The following is a 23274-nucleotide window of genomic DNA, read 5'->3' as shown; positions in this document are numbered from 1 at the left end:
TCAGAAAAGGAATATTTGCACAGAATTTTACATGTGATTTCAGAAAGTTGGAGAACAACCACAACCCCTCAAATTCACCCACAGATTCTGTATTAAAAATGCTGCCCTCTCGGATGAATGCTCAGAAAGTTCACTTGACATACAGCACTGATAAGCCCGGGTTTGGCCAGGCCTGACACAGACAGAGGCAGCAGGAGATTGGCAGCATCTCTTCAATTTGTGCTCACAGACAAACCCAGAGCCCAGTTTTCAGTAATCTCATCGCTACCTCATCTCCAGGCTTTTCTACACTCATCCCCTACTTGTCTGCCTCCAGCTTTGCCTCAGTTATTAGTCTGAAGTTATTTATACTTTTTTGGTCCTCTTTTTTCTCTGGCTGTCTGTGAAGCCACTGCCCTCACCCAGTAGCATCCGCTGTAGTTCCTTCCGCTCCTGCTCCTCCCGTTCGCGTGACAGCTGAGAGCTGGTTTTCTTATTCTGCAACATGTTCTCGATATTCTTGCCCATTTCTTCAAAGTCACTGTCTTCAGCTGAGCTGCTATCTGTGTCAGTGGATAAGACTTCAGTTGATGACAAAACCCTAAAAATAAAGCAATGTTAGATTAAGATGAGGGAAAATATTAAAGTGCAGAAAGAGCTGAAGAAATATGGTTTTAGGCAAGAGTAGGAAATTGGGAAATCAACCTTAAAAAGGAATACTCAAAATCCACTAAGACATGCGGCCCTCAACAGAAAAGCTGTAAAAAGTGCTCCTAGATATTTAGTCAACAAGGCAAGTTTGAAATATGTAATTAGTAGAGCATTTCATATTCAGGGTTCCTCGAGAAAGCCTGAGAAACAAATCAGCACACTCCTCATTTTTAATAGGGCATTACTACCCTCTCACCAGCAAGCCTTCAGAAAAAACACTACCCATCTCCTACCTCCACTCTCTTTGGGCTGCCAGGCCCAAAGAGACTACAAAAGTTGTCACAGAACCAAAGCTCAAACCTAGCACCTCGTGACATTCAAAACCTTTGTCAAGTTGCTTTGAAGGTAGTCTAGCAGTCTTATGAACAGATACCACCCTGGAATCTCAGATACCTGACCACCTACTCATTATTAGGTGACCTCCTAGTCATTATAATAGTGTCTGGCACTCCCCCCACCCCTGCTTTTCCAGCTTGGATTTCCTGTAGCACCAAAACATACTTGTTCTGTAGATCAAAGATGCGCTGACATTCCTCTTTGTAACGCTCTTGATGCTCAGCTACAGAAAACCTGGATCCACGGGCAAATTTACTCATGGGCCCTTCCCCGGAGCGGGCTTGTTCTGTTGACATTGTACGGACCACATCGATCACTTCCCAGCGCGACAACTTTTTAATCTACAAGAGAGACAAACACCCATACACACAAACCATTCAAGGAACTCAAAGAACAAACCAAGGTACACGGTTACAGAGGTAGACAAGAATAAAAATCACCCAAAGCAGGTTACACAGAAAGCTTTAGGAAAGTTAACTGCGGCAAAAGTACCCAAGGTCCAGTCTAGTAAAACCTACACCACAAAATTCTTCCGAGTTCCTTCCATCTGCCGCCCCGCTTTTCCCTCTTTAGACAAAGTCCTTAGGAGCCCCTAAGTTTTCCTCTTCCACACCAACCTCTTCCTCAGGCACGCCAAATTTACGGAGAAGTTGCTTGGCGTTTTTCAGAGACAGGCGACGGAGGTCGGCATCTGTTCCTGTCACTGTCTTCTTCACTGGCTGAGGCTCCTTATCATCCTACCTCAGAAACAAAAGAAAACAGGTGAGAATCCCATGAAGTTCAACTCCTTAGAGTATGCATCTAAGTTCTTCCTGTCAACGTCACTGCTTTCCAGACCCTCCGCCCCATTCATCTCCACTCCGTAACCTCCATTTCCTCTAGAACTGATTTTCACCTTCTAGAAATTCAGACAGTCTTACCTTCTGCTGTGTTGGTTTGTTTGGAATCTTCACATAAGAGAATCCTTCACCACACCCAGTGGGATCTGCCACCCCAGTCACCTCCAAGAGACACTTGCCCTTCATGGCAGCAATGAAGGCCCTTGTAGTGTTCCAAGGAGCAGTGCGGACCTGAGGTACAGAGAAAGATCCTAAGGGCTGTGGGAAACTTTGCTGTATGTCTAGCCATACTCAGAAGGTTGGAATAATTACAATACTGTACAATTTGATGCTTTCTTAAACTGTCTACAATGATCAACAGTTACATAGAGTTGCCCAGTACTCAGCTTGCTATTCTTCTTTCCTGTGTTACTTAAATCACGTTGTTAAATAGAGGTCAAGGTCTCAGACAGTGTAAGAAGAAATATGTGCATAGTGGCACCCTTCAGCCCGCCCCATCCCTTGGGCTTAACTGAGAGTGGTCAAAGGCAGTGTGGCCCCCATCCTCATGATGCTCAAAGAGGTGAGTTACACTGATGACGGCATCTGATTGTCCAATTGCTCAAATGGGTTCTTTAGAATGCCTTATATAGTCTCATAAGTAGACAGGAAACATGCTTTACAAAGCACTGGCCTCAATCCCAACAGCACTGAACCAAAGACCATTTACCTCCGCCACTCGTTTGGTCCAAAGGGCCTGTCTTCTCCAGGGACCCTAAACAGTGTTCACTGACCCCACAAAACAATCCGGGAATTAAGACAAGGGGAATGTGCTTGTCCACATGGATCAGTCAAGAGTATTCACGATGAGCTAGAAAGTGGCCAATTCTCTATTCAAGATTCAGTCTTGAAGGTCATTCAACAGAACACTTAATTTCTAGAATTCTTAGACATTCACTCATTTTTCACTCCAACCTCAAAAGAATAGTACAACGATGCTTCTTTACTTGCTCTGCCTGAACGCATTTACAATCATTCACTCACTCCACTCACTCACTCATTCATTCATTGAGTATCTACCACAGATAAGCACTACTTTCTCACGGACCTCATGTTATGAGGAAGAGACAACCAACCAACCAAACTCAATACTGCATGATCATTGCCATGGTAGGAAAGTAAGAAGTGCTACATGTCCATAAAGAAGAGAAGGATGGTGGTCCTATCTGAATGAAGGGCAGAAGTGAGGGCAAGAGTCAGGGAAAGCTTCCAAGAGAATATAACTTGCAGATGAAGGTCAGAAAAAAATAGAGAGAAAATATTCTAGGCAGAGGGAATAGCAGTTACAAAATCCTGGAAGGCAACAGAAAGAAATTTAAGGAACTGAATGAACTTTAGTGTTTGGAGCTTAGAGTACAAGATGGGCAATGAAAGGAGATGAGAGGTTAGAGTTATATACAAGACCCAAATCATATAGATCCTTGTAAATCATGTTAAGTACCTCTTTCTGAAAGAAATAAGGACCCAAAGGATGTCTTTCAACAAGAGACTGATATGATCAACTTTTTGTTTTAAAAGATCATTCAACTTTTTAACAAATGGTGCTAGACTAACTGGACATTCGTTCATATGCCAAAAAAAAAAAAAAAAGAACCTTAATCTATAGCGTGCACTCTATAAAAAATTAACTCAAAATAGATCTAAACATAAGATCTAAAACAATAAACCTTTTAGAAGAAAACATTAAGAGAAAATCTTTGTGACCTTGAGTTAGATAAAAATTTCTTAGCTACAACACTAAAATCACAAGCAGCAGAGAAGATTGATAAGTTGGACTTTTGCTCTTCAAAAGACATTGTTAAGAAAATTAAAAGACAAGCCACTGACTGGGAGAAAAATCTTTGCAAATCACTTACCTGATAAAGGACTCAGACCTAGAATACATACAGAACTCTCAAAACTCAATAATAAGAAAACAGCAACTAATTAAAAATAAAAATGGATGAAAGGGATGAACAAACACTTGACCAAAGAAGGTATCTGGATGACCAATAAGCACATGAAAAGAAGCTAAACATCCTTAGCTATTAGGGAAATGCAAATGAAAACCACAGTGAGACCACTTCACACCCACGAGGGCCATAAAAAAACTGGAAAATAACAAGCATTGACAAGGACGTGGAGCAACTGCAACCCTCATCTACTTCTAGTGGGAATGAAAGTGGTGCAGCCACTGCAGAAAACACTCTGGCAGTTCCTCCAAAAGTTAAACACAGAATTAGAATACGACACAGCACACAGCAATTCCACTTTTAGGGATTTACACAAGAAAAAGAAAACAGATGTCCATAAAAAGATTTACACAAGAATATTCACAACAGCTTTATTCATAATAGCCCCTAACCGAGAACAAACAAAATGTCCTTCCATGGGTTATTAGTTAGACAAACTGTGGTACATCCATACTGTGAGACACTATGCAGCAACAAAAAGTAACAAACTATTAACATACACAACCTGGATGAGTCTCAACATAATTCTAGACTTAAAGAGAAAATACAAGAAAGAATGCATACTTTCAACAGATGGTACTGGGGAAACAGAATATCCTAAAAGAACGAAGTTGAACCTTCGCCATACACCATATATAAAAGTTAACATAAGAACTAAAAATATAAGACTCTTAAAAGAAAACATAAGGGGAAAGCTTCGTGACACTGGATTTGGCAATGATTACTTGGATACAGAACCAGAAGCACAAGCAACAAAAGTAAAATTAGATAAATTGGAGTATATCAAAATCAAAAACGTCTCTGCCTCAAAGGACACAACTGAGTGAAAAGGCAACCTATGGAATGGGAGAAAATATTTCTAAATCAGACATCTAATAAGAGGTTAATATCCAGAATATATTAAAAAAACTCCTGCAACTCAACAACGAAAAACAAATAACCCGATTCAAAAATGGGCAACATGCAAATGGCCAACAAGCTCATGAAACGATGCTCAACGTCACTGATCAGCAGGGAAATGCAAATCAAAACCCCAGTGAGATATCGCCTCACACCCATTAGGATGGCTACTATCAAAAAACCAATAAATAACAAGGGTTTGCAAGAGTGTGGAATCACTGAAACTCTCATATACCATGAACAGGAGGGTAAAATGGTGCAGCTGCTTTGGAAAGCAGTATGAATGTCCCTCAAACACCTAAAATTAGAACTACCATATGATCCAGTAATCCCACTTTTGGGTAGTTATATAAAAGAATTGAAAGCAGGGTCTTGAACAGGTATTTGCACACTTGTGTTCACAGCAGCACTATTCACAGTAGCTAAAAGGTGGGAGCAACCCAGATGGCCAGCAACGGATGAATAAATAAGCAAAATGTGGTCTAGCCATACAATAGAATATTATTCAGCCTGAAAAAGGAAATTCTGACGTGTTACAACATGGATGAGTCTTGAGAATATTATGCTACAGGAAATAAACCAGTCACATAAAAACAAATACTGTCTGATTCCAATTAGGTGAGTTACCTAGAATAGTAAAATTCATTGAGACAGAAAATAGAAGGGCGGCTGCCAGGGGCTGGGCAAAGGAGGACTAGTGATTATCGTTTAATGGCTAATGAAGCTTCAGTTTTACAAGGTGATGCGTTTTGGAGATTGGTTGTATAACAATGTGAATGAACTCAACACTACTGAACTGTATAAGTATGAAAGATTAAGATGGTAAATTTTATATTATGCATATTTTGCCACAATTGAAAAAAAGAAACTAGTATATACCATATGATTCCATTTATATAAAATTCTATAGAATGCAGGCTCATCTACAGTGACAGAAATCAGACCAGTGGTTGTCAAAGAACAGGGATGGTGGAGAGAAGAAAGGGATTTCAAAGGGGCACTAAGAAACTTTTGGGAGTGACAGATACACTCCTTATCTTATCATGAGAATTTTACAGGTATAAACATACATGAAACATACCAAATGATACACTTTTAAATATGTGCTGTTTATTCTATGTCAGTCACCTCTCGACATAAGCTGTTTTTGAAAGGAAAAATGGGATGCATTAATAAAAGTTACTGGAAAAAAACCTTACCTCATCATCAATCTTCATCTGGAAATCTTCCTCATTTTCTTCTTCTGGGGCAAAAAAGGACTTCTCGCCATAGCCAGCATCCTGGAAGAGGACAAATCCATCCATTTGTCAAGCAATGAATTGGAAAACACAAAGCACAAGTTTAACTGAACAGCAAGCAGAGAATATCAAAGCACAGTTGCATACAGAATGGGTTCTGTCAAGTCCTCGGTGTATCTCTCACCATTCTACTTCCTTAGGTATCAGAAGATGCATCGCCACATTTCAAGGACTTTACCAGCTGATACATGGGCGGTTAAGTCCCCTAGGAAGCTCAATAGAGATGTTCGTGAACCCAGTGGGGCGGAGGTGCACTATCCCACCATAACCAGACCTTGACTATTGTATCCTGAGAAGGAGCTGTGCTTCTCTAAACCACATGTGCAGCACCGCCATCATCTTTGCCCACCTGGCAAGCTGTGGAGAACCACTGAGAAGTACTTTCCCTGCTTCCATACCTGTCTTATAAAGCAAAGATTAAAGTTGCCACCCAAATGGATGAGCAACCATGTTCAAGGCAAAACAATATGCCCCAAGACCCTCATGAAGCTTTCCACTGGTATTTAGTTACACTGTAGTTCCCCCAGAACCGGTGCACACAGAGTAGAGTTTGCAAATCACTGGTACTAATCTAGTAACCATCATTTCTCAACCAGTGAGAACAGTGTTCATCTGGTCTCTCTGGAAAAACTCAAGAGGTACAGGCAATGCCTAGGAGACAGGTGCTCACCTTCAGTCGCTGCTCCGCAGCTATCATGCTGTAGTACGCACAGCACTGCTCCGGAGACACCATGGCTCTGATCTCCTCTTCAGTTGGTAAACGAAAATCAGACTTCAGCACCCACCAATTGGAGTCCATCCCTAGAAAAGAGAATGACCCGCTCTGAATTCCAAAGGCCCTTTATTGACAGCAACAAGGACAGCAAACCAAGGCTGAACCAGGCAATGTCCTAGAAGGTACCAGGCCTAGCCACAGTTAGCTTGCCTGGCCAAGAAAAGCCCAGCTGCTAGGTTTCCCGCGTCCCACATAAGACATCCAGCAATCATGCTGAATTTCCTGGCAGGCAAAATCAAAAAGCAATCCGAGCTCCCAACAGGAGATGATCTGCTACCTCCTCCTTTTGATGACTGTCAATTGCTATTTCTAGTTTATTAGCTGCATTCTTATCCTTTCACTGAAAGCCCCAATTCCTTCCTTAGAAAGAGGCAGAGAGGACGAGTAATCAGCCGCCAAGTGCTGCTGACCTGTGCGTTTGAAGTCAGCGCAGAGCTTTAGTCTCTTCCGGATGCTGCTTTCTGAATGGGAAGGAAAGGCCTTTTTTATATCTTCCATTCGGATCCGCCGAGGCCGATCTGCACTCTTCCAGAAGAGGCGGTAAATAAAAACCTGCCGGACAAACCAAGTGCTTTCATGTGGCAAGTAAAGGATGCAAGCCCTCACCAGGGCGCCTTCCCCTGCTAAGCCCTTATATGTTTTGCTCTTTCCTGATGTACCACCAAATACACATAGCCTTTCAGGTGCTTCCTGATTCCCTCCCTATCCTCTCATTCTTACCTGGAGAAAGTCTCGAATATGTGTATTGGCCCTTTTGGAGTTGGGCCCAGGAACTTCGAACAAGGGGCACTGCTGGCCAACCACAAAGATATCCACTAATTCCCGAATATAGTAACCTTGTCTTGTCCGAATGATGAGGAAATCAGTTTCTGGCATCTTATGAAGGTAAATTGGGGCACGAAAAAGATTGTTTTCAAATGCCTAGCAAAAGTGAAAACACAGACGTTATATACAGAGAAGCCCTAGGAAAATCAGTTGACTAACGACAAAGGAAAATTGAGCTTATGTGCTCTTCATGCCCATTAAGCCATCTAACATCTACCCAGCAATATAAACAAATTTCAATATGGAATAGCAAATGGGATTAGATCCTTTTTTAATATAAGTTTTATTGGGGAATATTGAGGAACAGTGTGTCTTTCCAGGGCCCATCAGCTCTAAGTCATTGTCCTTCAGTCTAGTTGTGGAGGGCGCAGCTCAACTCCAAGTCCAGTGGCCGTTTTCAATCTTTAGCTGCAGGGGGCGCAGCCCACCATCCCATGCGGGAATTGAACCGGCAACCTTGTTCAGAGCTCCTGCTCTAACCAACTGAGACATCCGGCCGCCCCAGATAGTTCTTTACCTACTGACTATCTTTAAGAGTCAGCAGTGGGGAAGCTAAAGGATTTGGACACAAATTGACACTGGCAGCTCTGTTATTCATCGTATGACATCAGATAGCATCTCTGAGCTTAATTTTCCTCATCAACATACTTAAAATGCCTACACCTCACAGGATTGCTATGAAGATTACACAAGAAAATCACTTTAAAAATTAACAACTACTACACTAGCTACCCTACACACCAGCATAGACCCTGACGTAATGTAGGTGAGATCAAAACATTTGTTAAATAAATTCATAAAAAACCAAAAAACAACGCATGAAGTAGAAAGCATGCTAGAGAAGACAGATTAAACACACAGGACAGAGACATTTCAGCTTAAGTAGCAGCCAGACAGGGATCAACTTGCATAAGGAGCCTGTGATTCTAAGAAAAGACTTCTCAGAAAATCAGAAAAGTGGAAAGAAGAAGGAACTTCAACATAGGGATGTGAAAAGAAATTTCTAAATGTGAAATGTAGAAAAAAACTTACAGGGCAAGAATGCCAATAGTATGAAAACAATACTCAAGATACGGTGGGAAAGGACTATAGATGGAAAGGATAAGGGAAAAAAAGATTTCGCAGATGCTTTCGGAGAATGCATAATAGGAATAATGGTATTAAAGCAGGAAAGTGGTTAGGATTGCTAAGAAAAATAAAGTGGAGGCCAAAGGGAGGAAAGTGCTAGTGAGATTGCCTCACATCACCTGTGGACCTCCATAGTTGCCCTTAATGAAATATGTAAAAGCTAGGTTACCAGAGGGGCTCTCTCCACCCATCAGAACAAAGAGGGAAACAAACCATTTCACTATAGCTGGGGACTGCTCAGTTCAGGTGTGGTTCAATACTCAAAATGACAACTGATATAACCAAACATACCAATTTTACACACACAAATTAAAATGAAGTAAATTATCAATCCAGGTTGACTTCCCTATGCCACCCACATGTTTCTGGACTTCCTGCCAATGTGTACTTGGAAAAAATAATTTTAAATTTAGCTTATGAATAATTAGGAGCCAGTTTGAATAAAAAAGACCAAAACAAACTGGGGGACTATATCGATCTTCCTCATAACTGATGTATGAATAGTATCTCAATCAACTAGAATTGGCTCTTGCTGGGCTGACTTGCACCTCATCTGTCAATTTCCTTGGGGAAGAATTCCTCACCTGCAGTAATTGGCCAGGATGGAGAGAACCCAGGAAAGGAGATGTATGGCAGTAAACAGTTTCCCCATATTTACAATCTGGGGCTCCAGGGTCTTTCCCAGGTTTCTACAAGGAAAACAGCAGAACTAGTTACTATCACAGAATACAATCAATAAACCTACACTAGCGATTCCATGAGCATGGCATTTTACTAATATTACTAACTACAAAAAAAGATACCACTCCTTTCTCCCAAGAAATTCATATAAAAGACACAAAATACATAGTGACAGATAATCACTGGAGATCTCACTACAGCTACATGAATAAAGATTTTTCGGAACAGAGACTCACCCGCTTGTAGTAGTTTTTTATCTTGGTTGCCATGCCAACCTGCATCATTAATGGTCCATTTTCCTCACTATATTCTGCTAGAATTAGATCTCCATCTTTGCCAGTTAGGTCCTGAGGTGTGCGCATAAAAAACATCTCTCCACCACCTGAAGCTTGTCTCTCTTGTTCTCTCATCTGCTCACAACAAAGAGAATACAGTCCAGCACCTGACAGGACAATAACTGTACGCACTGATGTTGCTCACTCTGAGACAATGACACCAAGAACAGTTTAACCTTGCCTTGTGTTTTTCAATTTCATTGCAAAAATTTTCAAACACATGAACATTTATCGTCCCATAGCCTAGAGTTCACTGTTTATATTTTTGCCATATTTGTTTTATCTATAACTATCTCTCTAGATTTTGCTGAACCATTTTCTAAAGTTGCACTCATCATGACACTTTGCCCTTAGGTGTTGTCACATGCATCTAAGAATAAGGACATTCTCCTAAATAACCACAACATTCTACCACAGCTGAGAAAATAGTAATTCCTAGTATCATCTAATATCTGGTTCATTTCCCAATTTATACTTTAATGTCTTTTATAGATTTTTTTTTCCTAACTGGGATTCCATCATACCTTAGCCTTCTTTTTGATGTGCTTTAGCAAGGGCTGGACTGAGTGCGGACCCGGCTGAGACAGTGCCCCAAAGGAGTACTTCTTCAGAGGCGGGCGGTGGAACTGCCGCAGTTTGATGGGCCCCATGTGAGTGGGAAAGAAAGGCTGCCGTAATTCCACAGCAGGAATTGAGTGCTAAGACAGGAAATACAAGGGTTCAAATTAAATACCACCTCCAGCCTCGGCAAGACTTACCCACATCGTCCATCAGAACAATGTGGTGGTTCCCATCCACCACAGGAAACAAAGGTTCCTTTTACCTGGATGATATTGCCTCCAAAGGTACCTCGAAGACCCTGCTGCTTGGGGTAGTAATATTCATCATTGGAGAGATTCCATGGGTCTTTCACTTCTGGCTGAGACATGTTCTAATGACAGGTCATCAAATAAACCTTAGTCAGACTCCCCTCCTCCAGTACCTTTCTTTGTTCTAAACACCAAGTCCCCTTTCCCTTCACAGACCTGTTGTGGTTCCTCCTTGATGACCCCTGTTTTCCCTAAGAGAATTCGACTCTTCTTCAGAGATGATTCCTTTTTACTCTCCTTGGAGGGGGAGTTAGAGGTGGCCTCTTCCTTCTCATCAGGAATTTCTGAGGAGGAAACAAAAGTCCCTCTGGAGTTGCTATCCCTGAAGAGCCACCTTTCCTGCTGATACCGTTGCAGGTTCAAACCAGATCTGTCATCCAATGCCAGACCACTTCTACTCCGTGATTCACTCGAACCAACAAACTACACTCCTGACATCTCAAAGGTACTACTTTCCAACATTCCCACATGGTGAGTTTTTCCTAAACAACACAAATTGTAGAAACAGACCACCACAACTATGTACTCTCAGACTGCTACCTAGAAGCTTCCAGTCTTGACCTTTCCAATCCTTCCGATTTCTTCCTGCCCCTTGACATCAGCAGCAAGCTAACTGTCAATTATGGAGGAGGAACACTGGCCCCTGCCAGTACCATACCTAAAATGAGGTTCTCATCATTGGGATCAAGGGTCAGAACAGGAGGCTCCAAGAGTCGGGGCATCGCCTGAGCATCCCAAATGATATTGTCCTCCCAGCGTCCATATACCAGCTCCTCATTATCAATGGGGAAAATGGAGTACCAAGGCTTGTCATCATCCAGGGTGGCTGCAAAACCTAGTCAAAACACAAGGAAGAAACACTCGGTAACAGACAAAACATTTATGCTCCTTCCAATCATGATTCTAGCAAAGGGACAAGGAACAAATTATTAGAGTTACTCACGTTACTGAAAAGTAACCTAACAGATAGTGTATTTCTCACTTTAATAAAATGTTGCACACAAAAATGCTCATGGCAGTATTTTTTGCAATAGTCAAAATATGGATGACCAACTGTTTAATTAGGGGTTAAATAAATTATGGTAATCAGTAACATGGTAAAATATGCTTAACCGTGATGGTAAAATATATATTGGTAATACACTAATCATTGGTAAATCACAAGAACATCCATATAATACTATGCAACCAATAAAGTGTTTGGACAGAATGGGAGAAAAGAAAAAAACTATTTCTTAGAGTTAAAAAATACGACATTTTTGTTTTTCCTCCAAATTATAAAAGTCATCCAGGTTAAGAGAAAAAACTGGAAAATAGAGTAAGGTATAAAGAAGAAAACTAAACTAGTTTGTGATCTTAGAAACCAGAAATAACCACTGTGACCCCTGTAGTATATTTCTTTTTGGCCAGCTTTCTATGTTTGTATAGTGTGTTTTCATTTATACAAGCAGGATATTAAATATGCCACTTAATATCTTTTTTCCATTTAAAATGAGCTTCCCATGTCATTAAACATTATTTATGAAGAACTGTGAATGACATACAACATTTACATTAAGAGAAAATCACAGTATATAAAACTATACCTACAGAAATGAGCTCCCCTACATACACACACACAGAAGACAGAAAATCAAAAACAAAATACACCAAAAAGTTAATAGGTGATAACCTCTGGATAGGATTACCAGTAGTTTTTGACACTATATTGCATTTTCAAAGTTTTCCACTTGGCATACCTTTTTTTTTCATATTTAAGGAGACACAAAAGTTCTAGAATGATAAAGACAAAGGGACTGTGGAAACAAAAGTGGACTATACAGATAAAGCACTGTTATAGTTCAGAAAGATCTTTAACTTCAAAGCGGTTTTCCCATTTTCCTAATGGGAAATCAGAGTCCCATCCCAGCTTGTTAACTGTAAAAAAGTCATTATGGACTAGAATCAGGGTTCATACCCACACCACGTCACTGGCCCACAGCAGCAGCCAAGACTCCAGCCACGCCCACTCGGGGTGCCCTAGGTGGGGGACGGCATGCCGGACACACCTTGCTGAACGTTGTAAGCCATGGCATTCCTAGTCATGCTGGAAGGCAGCCAGCCTGCCAGGCTGGCACGCTGAGGTTTTGTCCCTTTGTGTTTGACATCCTCCCCATCCCAGATGATGTCATCCTCCCAATGCAGCTGTGTCACCATCAGGAAGTTTTCATCAGCCAGAAGATCAGTGCTGCTGCTTTCCTCGACTTTCTTATAGTCCTGTAGGTGTAGGGAAGGGACAACAATCCCGAAGGGTCACCGGTTAAAGTTTGCACCCCAAATCCCACATCAGATACATCAAATGTGCTCCTTGACTTGACAGAAGAACCTGATACTGGAGGAAGATCTGCCTCCTCCTCCTCCTAGTCTAGCACAGCACTCGGTTCACAAACGCAGTCCTACAGCAATGGGCCAAATTGCCAGGGTGAACACCACAGCCAGCAAAAGGCCGAGCCACCTGTCTCCCACCAGAGAAACCCTGCCCACTACCTTCCCAACTGAGAAGAGTAAAGTAGCAGCGAAAGGGCCCGGGCACACCGACGCCATCCTGACAGACGTGTTGCTCACCTCCATCATTCTACATTTTATCACAGGTTCATGTTCCATCTTTTTCAGTTTGAAGCCATAGTCAAACCCACTGCCATCTTCAGGAACACCTAGCATATCATACCACAGTCGAGCAGGCCCGTAACGCCACTCAGCCACTCTCGGTTTGGTATCTGTCACTTTATCTGTATCTCCAGTTGATTGAGCAAACTTGGACTCCACTGGAGCCATCATCGTGATCTGTAACAGAACAAAGAAGGGGAGAAGGAGTTTCTGATCCCTCACGTCCTAAGGCTGTAGGGAGTCGACAGGCAGGCAGGGAACTCAGAGGAACTATAAAGATGATTCCTGAACAAGCCTGGATTGGAGGTCGTATATACATAATGCGGTACCTCATGGCACACTGAGCCTACCATTCAAACTGTCCTATTCACCAGTGTGTGTATTACCGTCTGCCTGCCCCCAACTTTTCTCTTACAACAGGGAAGGGCCACCACTGGGGTTGAACTCATGACTACTCAGTGATAATGAGCACAGGACTCGTCCTGCTAAGGTGTGATTTCCAATTTGGACGTAAGCTAGGCAGAACGCATTTGCTCCCCTCGTCGGTCTTAACCCCAGGTCGCAGTTTTGCCTACTTCATCATCAGAGAGACACTGCTCTGGAGGAGGTGGGGGTGCGTAGTCGTAGTTCCACAAAGACTTCTGGTTGACTTCTGATTCTACTGAGCACTCCGCCTCCTGGATCTGCTCCTCCTGTAGCAGCTCACGGTGCTTTTTTTTCCTCTTTCTCCGAGCACTCCGCCAAACGGATGGGACATTCTTCCCTGGTCCAAAAAGACGTAGGAAGCGTAACACCTAGAACACAGAACACGTTACCGTCAGAGACTCAGTGTCAGGAAAACAGCAGCAACTGGGTCTGGAAACTCCCTCGAGGGAGGAGTCTAACTCAACTGACAAGGAGGGGTCAAGGAGCGCTGAACTCACATTTATGACATCTACCCCAAAAGTCAAGAAGTGTCCCTTAGTAATTTAGTGGTTCTTTTTTAAGACAACAAAGAATTTCTAATGAGAACTGTATAAATCACATGTGCTGCAACGTACATACAACTTTAAAAAAAGACCTGATATAATGTCATTGAATAAGGAAAGCTCGATCTTATCCATTCTATATTCAGCTTCTGAACAGAACTCAGTATTTAGAAGAAGTCAGTGCTTTGCAATGTGGATATTCTCCATAGAAAGTACCTTCCCAGGCCGAAATTCTGGGAAAAGTTCTGTGACACTCGGCAACAGCTTGGTGGCATCGTGCTGCATAATCCCAGCCAATGGTAGGGTCAGCTTTCCATCCTCAGATTCTGCCTGTGTTGCTTCCTGAGGTCCCATCTCAGATTCTGAGTCAGAGGAACTACTGAAGTCCACTTTCTCTGAGGCCAAAGAGGAAGGGGCAATGATGGAGGGCAAGATGATGCCTTCTCCATCCTCAGACACTGCAACAAGGAAGAGAAACCCCTTTGGCATGTAACTGTGAGCATATTTCCACAAATTCAGCCAACACCCACTCTAGGCAATATGCAGGGCCCAATGGCAGGGGATACAGTTCCAAGCACCCAGATTACCAGTAATATACAACCCAGAAAACTCACTCAAACTCAGTATCTCCCACCATCCCCAACTCACCTTGCAACGGGTACCCTAGGGTTATGATGAGAGAAAACAGACACTATTACTTACTGCATTTTACTGATTTCTGTAGGTAAGTCAAGTGAATGGAATGTGACCAATAGCAAAATTCTATAACCCTTTTATACCAGTCGGGGCTATCATGTCCAGTTCACGGACCCATAAGCTGGAGAATTTTTTTAAGACCACAAGAAAACAATGAAATTATTGGCATGAATACGCTCTATGACATAAAGTTAACTGATGCTATTTAGCCTGCAGACTAAAAAGAAAATGACTCTAACAGGAGGAATTGAAGGTAACATAAGCCTCAAAACACAGGAGGATCAAAGACACTGCTCTCCCCCTATCTTCTAGCCTAGGACAGGCTGGCTGCTGTTGCAGACACAGGAACGGATGAGATGATCACTGACCACCCTGCCTTTGAAATCTCTGAACCTGGTAGTTGGCTTGATAGGATCCATACACATTCTAGAGCGCCCTCACTATTGAATCACTTCTTTTCAAGAGTGTCATCTAAACAGGGAGCTTCCAGATACTAGTATGCAGATCAGCTGCTTCAGAAATTCCTTGGGGAACGCTTTGAAATCCCTGGGGTCTACCTCAGATCTTCTGAATCAGACCTTCTGGGGTTGAGAAGCAGAAATCTGTATGTTTTCAAAGACTTGTGGTGTTCTGAGGGGCAGCCAGATTTGAGAATCACTGACATCAATTTTTTCTTGAGCACATGCTAAAATACTGATGCCAAATGTTCTAAAAGTAAAACTTCCCTTTAATACAGAAATTTGAAAATTGTATGAATCACTTCCAGAAGTTGTATCCTTTGCCAGTAGCTTCATTTTAAAAGCCCCCTGTGTAGATGCCAAAGGCCTGGGCTGGGGAACGGAACCTGCTCCTTAGACAAAAGTAACCAGTCTCTGCTTACCACCAGTAATAGCATCCTGGTCCTTATCCTTCTTTAATGGTCCTGAGGGAGGAGGTGGAGGAGGCATCAACTTGCAGTCGATGTCTTCACAATCAGCATCATAGTCGTCATCATCATAATCTGACAAAAACAAGCAGGGCATCTCCTCGATATCCAGAATGTCACAGAACAGCCTGGAGCTCCCTGGTCACTTGAGAATTTAAAGCACCACACGAAGCACTATGCAGACCCCTTAAGAACACACAGGAGATGCAGCTTGTCTTCAGAAAGAGAGGGTATCATGATATTGCCAAATGCTGTAACGCTATGTATACCTCACGCGGGGATTTCGGGAGCTCCCAAGAAGGTTTAAAAGCTTTGCTCTCTCTCCCCATCAAATCCTGTTTTAGTTTTTATTTTCACCCTGCCTAATCTCATAATTAGACTTAACATTCTTCTTTCTCTGTCAGTTTCCTTTAAGACTGGGCTTTCTCTCTTCTCACCTGACACATCTTTTTTCCACCTTCTGCAGCCTGTTTTCACGGCCCTTTAACCACTTACTCAGTACTTGGTCCCGAACGCTCTGCTTTGATTCCTCTCTACACTCTCCATTGCCTTTTCTCAACAATCACCTTTCTTCAGATTTAACCCAAATCTGTATGACTTGCTCTGACTTACCCCCTCTACAGCTGCAACACATTCTGCTGCCTGAAGAGCCTTCCCACTCAAACATTCAACAGCCACCTCCCCTGTACACTGAAATGCCCTTCCCCTCTTCAATGCCCTTGTTACTACCAATACCACCGCCATCCTCATTTTCCCAGCTTGACTTTAGTCTCCTGTCTCCATCAATCTCTTACCCCTCAACACACCTTTGCCAATCAGTCACTGATAGTCATCATAGCAACTTCCACTTATTGAGCTCCCATTATGTGCCAGGTATTTGTAGCTATTTTACCTATAATCCTCCCAATAATGCTGCAACGTAGGAATTATTCTGAGATATAGAAGTGAGACAACTTACCCAGGGTCATACAGTTTTAAGTGACAAAGTCAGAATTCAAGCCTGGTTTAACAACAAAGCCTGTACTCTCTCCAACACACTTCGTCACTCACCAAATCCTACTGATGTTTTATCAGCAACTCTTCAAGTTTGACACCGCCTATCATTTTCCACTATTGTCACCCTACTGTAGATCTTGGTAACTTTACAACTAGACTGCAAGAACAGTCTCCAAGTAACTCTGCCCCCTTACCCTTTTGCTAATCAAAATCCCAAAGCAACAAGTGTTCCTTTTGATTTCATGTGGGAAGGAAAGGCAATTAACACTGACAGAGATCTACCATGACACTGCATTATGCAGGTCCTTTCACACCATGTGAGAATGAACCTTAAATTCCCACAAAAGCCCTATGAATGAGGTAGGTATTACCACCTTTATTGTAGACAAGAAAACTGCGGAATTGTTACAAACGAGAAATCCAAACCTCAGATTCAGCAACTTTCCCAGGGTCAAACTAAATATGGAGTTGAACCTATGACATTCTGACTCCGAAGTCCATTTTCTTTTCATTATACCACCCTGCCTCTTACTTAACAACCTTGTATTGGTTTATAATCCTTTGTGACATCACCCCTCAACTAATACATACATAAAAGTGCTGGCAAATCGCTCTAGCCTAGGTTCTTGCTATTTGACAATACGTTTTCCACTCCTTTCAAGAAAACCTGCTGATCAATTCTCCCCACACTACTCACTTAGTTCTACCTTCAAACCTTTAGACAAGCCATGTTTCCAAACCAAAATGCCGTTCCTTCTTCATCAAACCTTGTCTTACAAAATTTTACTCAAAATTCACCTCCATGAAGCCTTTTCTGATGACCTCCACCCACTTCCAATTACTCCAAAGAAGCACCCTTGGAAATCAAGCTGTGTGAAGGGGCCAATGCCAGGGAAGCAGGAAGCGAAGGGCACAGAGGATAAGGAACTCAGAAAAGAACATCCCAGAATCTTGAGACTCTATCAAATGCAGCATCCTCCTCTTTCAGGTCAGCTCATAAAACCCAACTGGGAAACCCCACCTATCCTCTTCTTACCATCCCCAGCCAAGACAGTAAGCCCAAACCTGAAAATTACAACATCCCAGAAAGCTCGGAGCTTTTACCACCTTCCCCTTACCCTAAGTCAGGGTGCTCAAAAATCACAGTGATGCTATTTGTCTTAGCTATTCTGCAAGCGCCTCAAAAGTAAACACAACACTCTACACAGAAACATGAGCTTGTAGCTGGTTTGTGCTCTTCTGATAAATAATCACACTTTGCATTCGTTTACCCATCTCCCCCAAATGCTAATATCCCTGAGGGTGAGGCCTACATCTTCCATTTTTCTGGGTTACTTCTTGTGTATGTAGATGCAGTTCATTCTCTACATAAGCAGCACTCAAATCCATGAACTGGCCCTGAAGAAACCAAGTTTAAATATTTATCGAGGTTTTATGTATACTTCTCAGCAGCCTGAAATCTAGTTCAAAGCAGTGGACAACGAATAAACAATGAACTTCATGTAAAAGTTTCAAGCCACTAGAGGTAGTGTAGGGCAATGGAAGGAATAAACTCCAGGTTCTAGACCACGGAACTGAGCTCCTCAACATGGACTGAGCTCCTCAACATCGGAAAATGGACTTTATTATCTTTGTACCATCCTATCTGTCTCAGTTTAGGGCACATAACGGGTACTCAATCAACATCTAATTAACTGAGTTGACCAGATGACAAGGAGGAAAATATTATCATCCTTACTTGGCATTCATCAAGAATTTGGGACTAACCAGTATGAGGAATAAAAGCTTGCGTATGGTGACATTTCCCCAGAACACAAGAGGACAGCAGCTCTTAGAACTGAGCTGACAAAGGGAGAGAGCAGGAATAATGGCAGAAAGCATGCACAGAAACAAACTGGACTACACGGCAGGAAAATGCACTAGAATGTTCCGTCAATGACACCAAAGAGTCACCTGAGTGGCAAAGGGGCTGCAAAGTCCCCATTGTCTGCTGATATCTTCGACTTTCATCTTCTGCTACCTCATTGATGTCTGAATAGTCCACAGCATCTTCTGTACTCCGGATCCATCCTACAAATAAAAGGGGAGGGGAACAGATCTCAATGAAGAACAAGCAATTCCCATTGAGAAGTACACGTACAGTAAGTGGCTAGCCTCCTCCCCCACCCTGCTCCCCATGACCCAGACTTCACCTTCATCATTTACCAGAGCACCATCAGTCCCAGTCAGTTCTTCATTTGCCGTCAGTTCAGTGATCAGGCTGCCCAGACCCAAAGCCCCCAAGCCTGCCAAATGTTTCTTACACTCCTGGAAAAAGGGACAGCACCACAGTTGCAGATAACAACTAAACCTAAGCTTCCCACACCCCAAGGCTTACTTCCCTGGTCCACAAAGCTGGACATATAAAAAATGACTCCGCAGCATGCTAAAAGGAGCATCACATTCAAGACTGTCAATCTTCCACTGCCAGTTGATCAGATCTTTATTGACATATCATGGCCAGTTTTATCACCATACTTTAAAAGCAATGTAAGAAGATTATTCAAAGAACCATCAGCAAGAGTAAATGAATGGAACAGTAGTTCTCTGAATAAAGGCTTTGGCAACAGGTCACCGTTGGATTAAAAAAGGCGAGAACTTCTTTGCTCCCTTGTGTGTGTGTTGTGTGTTGCCAGGGAGGAGGGATATTGGCCAATATTTTCTCCAGAAAATGAGCTTTAATGAAAGCAGGTGGGTTTCAGTCAGGTACGGGGCACGATTTCATGAATGTCAGTGAACCCTGGGAAAACTGCCTAAGAAGTGCACTGGGACCAGAAGGGTCTGCTCCAGATGGTTGGATCATTCACTGTTCTAAGAACTGGGGCCTGAACCACATGATTTTGTTGCAGGTTCTGTCCAGTCCTCCTGCTCTAGAGCCATCTCCGGGCAGCGATGTCAGAAATGCAGTTTCAAGAATCCCCAAGGTTCTCATAGCAACGGTTTGAAAGCAACCTCACTCGGGTTAAGTTGCTGCTTTTCCTAAAGCCACCCACACCAGCGCCCCTGACCTACGGGGGCTCGCCTCCTCTCTGTTCCCCTCCTTCGTCCAGAACTGAGCCGTGAGGTCTCCGAGGATGGCATCCGTTTGTCGGTCCCTCTTAGACTCACGGAGCCCTCTCACAAAGGGCGGCCGACATCGCCCTCTACTCTCGGTTCCCAAGTACCCTCTCCTCTCCTCACTCCACCTGCTCCTAGTCACACCACCCTCAGCCCTATCCCCATGCCCACCCCCTCACATCATCCAAGACGCTTTCCCCCTCCAGCTGTCCAGCTCCATTGATGTTGCCGAAAAGAAAACCGGTTAAAGAAAATGGGCCGCCTCCAGCGGAATCTTCATCGCTGTCCGTGTCTGACATGATGGCGGCGGCGGTACTGACAGCGGATGCGGGTAGCATAAAATCCTGGCCGGGTCCCATGGGCCGGAAATAAAAACATCAGTCGCCCAGAAGTGACTCACAGCGCTCCTTGACCTTACCAGGCTCTACCGGAAACGGAATAAGGAAAACAACCGGAAGGACCGCCCGTCCTGCGAGAAAGTAGAATTGGTGTTACTACTTTACTAACGGAATTTGATTCGACCATACGCGACAAGGAGGCTGGAAGTCTGGAAAGCGATTGGTCAAAAAAATGTTCGGTCCGCCCCCTTCTGCTTATCTGCACACGAGCTATCCCATTGCACCGGATCTTCCACCAATCAGGAGGCGGGACCTGGATCACGTGGCCCACGAGCGCGTAAGTGCGGGTCACTACGCTACAATACGCGGACGGCTGCGAACCCGTCCTTCTCGTCCGTGCTGTCCGTCGATTCGCCGGTGCGTCCCAAAGAGAAACCAGCCGTTAATTGCCCTGTGCCAGAGGTACCTTTGTAACTTGTTTAGAATTGACATTTCCCCCAAACAAATAGATTGTCCCCTCCGTTTTATTTCGGGAAATGTGAAAGTAAAACATAAGTAACATGAATAGCCGATCCTTCACCTAGGTTCACGATTGTAAACATTTTGCCAGGGTTTTTTCCTGAATAATTTGAAAGTGTTACAGATACCGTGATTCTTCACCCTTAAAAATAAGACAATTTTCTCCATAACCGCAATATCATTATCACGTATTTAAAAATTAACAACCCAATTATCACATACACCGTCCCTGTTTAGATTTCCCCAATTATCCTAATTGGACATTTTACATTTCAATCCGGGACCCACTCAAGTTTCTTGCGTTGCATTTGGTTATCTCCCTTTAGTCTCTTAATCCAGAATCCATTGGCCTTTTTCTTTGTATTGCGTGGCACTGCGTTTTCAGAAGAATCCAGGCAAGTGGTCTTTAAATATTCTATAGTCTGAATTCATAGGATTGTTTCTTCAAATTGATTCAGGTTAGATATTTTACTGGCCGCCAGAAGGCACAATGTCAGGTTCTCATAATATTGGTGATGCTAAATTTGATCACTTCAAAAAGTGACGACCACATCTGTCCATCGCAAAGGCACGTTTTTCCTTTTGTAATCAGTAAATGATCTGTGGGATGATGCTTAGAGATCCTGTGAATGAATATTGTTTCCCATCGCCTTTACCCACAATGGGTTTAACATCCGTAGATGATCTTCGCCTGAATCAGTTGTACTGGGGGAGTGCAAAAGGGTGATTTTTCTAATTCTTAAATTCTTTATACATTTATTAACTGGACTTATTCAGTAAAGAAGAACTCCCCCTTTTCTTACCTCCCTTCTCGCATTGTTAATGTGTTATAATCTAGCATCATCATCATCCTTTTTGATGCTCAAACGGTCCCAGATTTTTCCAGTGGGAACCACTTCACTTTGGCTCCTGTGTCCTCTGGACAGGATCCATTAGTCTGTGAGCACTTCCTTGCTTTTTGGCGAAAGATGTCCCAGGCTTACTGCGTACATCCACTGTCCAGGACCTCACTGATATAAGCCGTTTTTCCAGGATCCCTGGTTCCTTTTAGTGGGATGGTGTTTAGAAACTAGGGCATTATTGTTTATATGCCCTTTCAGTGGAGAGCGGTAATAAAAATAAATACCTGTAATGAGTTTATACAGATATCTTCAATTCAGATCCAATTCCGCAGGGTTCTCCCTCACTTCCCCCCGTTTCATATTTGTATCTTGCTTCTCTTACAATGAGAACCCTGGTTCCCAACAGCAATAATATATTTTACCCTTTCCAAAGTTACAAGACCGATGCCTCTACTAATGATAAACCAAAGTAAAGCTCAGAAGTTCTTTGCAGTTTTTCGTCCTTAGAATATATCCTACTGGGGACATACTAAAAATTACTTGAATCATTATTTTCCCCCTCCGTGGAGGTGTTTGTGTTAGTATTCAGCTTTAGGATTTGTTTTTATTGTCCTATTTTATATGATTTTATTTTTAAAATATGCAAACCTTTACACGATGAAAACTATATAAAAAGCTATTCCCAGAGAAGTCTTGCTCCCATGCCTGTACCCTCTACCCCATTCCCACCCACTCCCTGTAAGTAACCATTTGCATTAATTTCTGGTTTATCCTTCCTGTGTTTATTATTTTTTATTGAAGCATAATTGACATATATAACATTAGTTTCAGGTGTACAACATGATTCACTATCTGTACTTCCTGTATTTAGTTTTGCAAAATTAAGCAAAGGAGTCTATATAGTCTTATTTTCCCTTTTTCATTACACAAAAGGTAACATACTATATATACTCTTTTCATTTCACTTTGCTTGTTTTCACTTACTAGTATAGCCTGGAAATCACACTGTATTGCTTCACAGGGCTCTCCCTCATTCTTTTTAATGGCTGCTTAGTACTTCATTACATGGATGTTTAACGGACCATTTTAACAGCTGTATTTCTAGGCCAGATGATAAGAGACTGCCAAAACCTGCATAGTAGCTGAAATGCTGCACTCTGGTAATGAAAGTTAGAATACTATTGCTGTACTAATACTTAAGGCAAAAACGTAAGCTAGAGTATGTGTTTTAATGTGCCTTACCCTGCCTCTTGGGTGCTTGTGCTTGAGGAAAAGCAGATGCAATGAGAGGTAGATGGAGGCTTGTAGAATGTGGAAAGGGACTTAAGATACTACAAATATTAAAGATGCCATTCTTGACTCAAAGTGCATAGATTTCCCATATGACCCAGCAACTCCACTCCTAGGTGTCCACCCAAGAGAATTGAAATGGTCCATACAAAACCTTGTACACAAAGGTTCACAGCAGCACCATTCCTAAGAGCTAGAAAGTAGAAACAAGCCATGCCCCTCATCTCTGAGTAGATAAAGTTTGGTCTATCCATACAGTGGAGTAGTATTCAGCAACAAAAGGAATTAAAG

At 42.6% G+C, this 23274-nt stretch overlaps 2 protein-coding genes across 9 annotated transcripts in view; one reads left to right on the top strand and one right to left on the bottom strand.

The window, feature by feature from the left end:
• Window positions 1-20437, bottom strand: part of TAF1 (TATA-box binding protein associated factor 1) — a 78866-nt gene extending 58429 nt beyond the window's left edge. For 4 of the 7 annotated variants that reach the window (XR_016020002.1, XM_074324340.2, XM_074324341.2 and 1 more), the window contains exons 1-22: window positions 20174-20436; window positions 19091-19205; window positions 18852-18968; window positions 15858-15977; window positions 14498-14739; window positions 13889-14107; window positions 13272-13490; window positions 12716-12923; window positions 11326-11502; window positions 10824-10951; window positions 10622-10729; window positions 10323-10496; window positions 9700-9873; window positions 9367-9471; window positions 7550-7750; window positions 7240-7381; window positions 6725-6855; window positions 5956-6036; window positions 1947-2096; window positions 1644-1763; window positions 1192-1367; window positions 402-580 (exon numbers count right to left, since the gene is read on the bottom strand). Coding sequence is in view for 6 of the 7 variants with exons in the window: in XM_074324340.2 (XP_074180441.1) it covers window positions 402-580; window positions 1192-1367; window positions 1644-1763; window positions 1947-2096; window positions 5956-6036; window positions 6725-6855; window positions 7240-7381; window positions 7550-7750; window positions 9367-9471; window positions 9700-9873; window positions 10323-10496; window positions 10622-10729; window positions 10824-10951; window positions 11326-11502; window positions 12716-12923; window positions 13272-13490; window positions 13889-14107; window positions 14498-14739; window positions 15858-15977; window positions 18852-18968; window positions 19091-19205; window positions 20174-20353 (3466 nt within the window). In the remaining variant the exon portion in view is untranslated. Of the gene's footprint in view, window positions 1-401; window positions 581-1191; window positions 1368-1643; window positions 1764-1946; window positions 2097-5955; window positions 6037-6724; window positions 6856-7239; window positions 7382-7549; window positions 7751-9366; window positions 9472-9699; window positions 9874-10322; window positions 10497-10621; window positions 10730-10823; window positions 10952-11325; window positions 11503-12715; window positions 12924-13271; window positions 13491-13888; window positions 14108-14497; window positions 14740-15857; window positions 15978-18851; window positions 18969-19090; window positions 19206-20173 lie in introns of all 7 variants that reach the window. The other 3 variants (XM_074324339.2, XM_019747967.3, XM_019747966.3) reach the window with 2 other exon arrangements.
• A 222-nt stretch (window positions 20438-20659) lies between these two features.
• Window positions 20660-23274, top strand: part of ZMYM3 (zinc finger MYM-type containing 3) — a 72422-nt gene continuing 69807 nt past the window's right edge. For both annotated transcript variants that reach the window (XM_019747931.3, XM_019747930.3), the window contains exon 1: window positions 20660-20794. The gene's annotated coding sequence lies outside the window, so the exon portion shown is untranslated. The remainder of the gene's footprint in view (window positions 20795-23274) is intronic.

Source organism: Rhinolophus sinicus, chromosome 18, assembly GCF_057876585.1.
Source record: "Rhinolophus sinicus isolate RSI-liver-muscle chromosome 18, RSI-T2T, whole genome shotgun sequence".
Lineage (NCBI taxonomy): Eukaryota > Metazoa > Chordata > Mammalia > Chiroptera > Rhinolophidae > Rhinolophus > Rhinolophus sinicus.
This window is presented reverse-complemented; position numbering and strand designations above follow the sequence as displayed.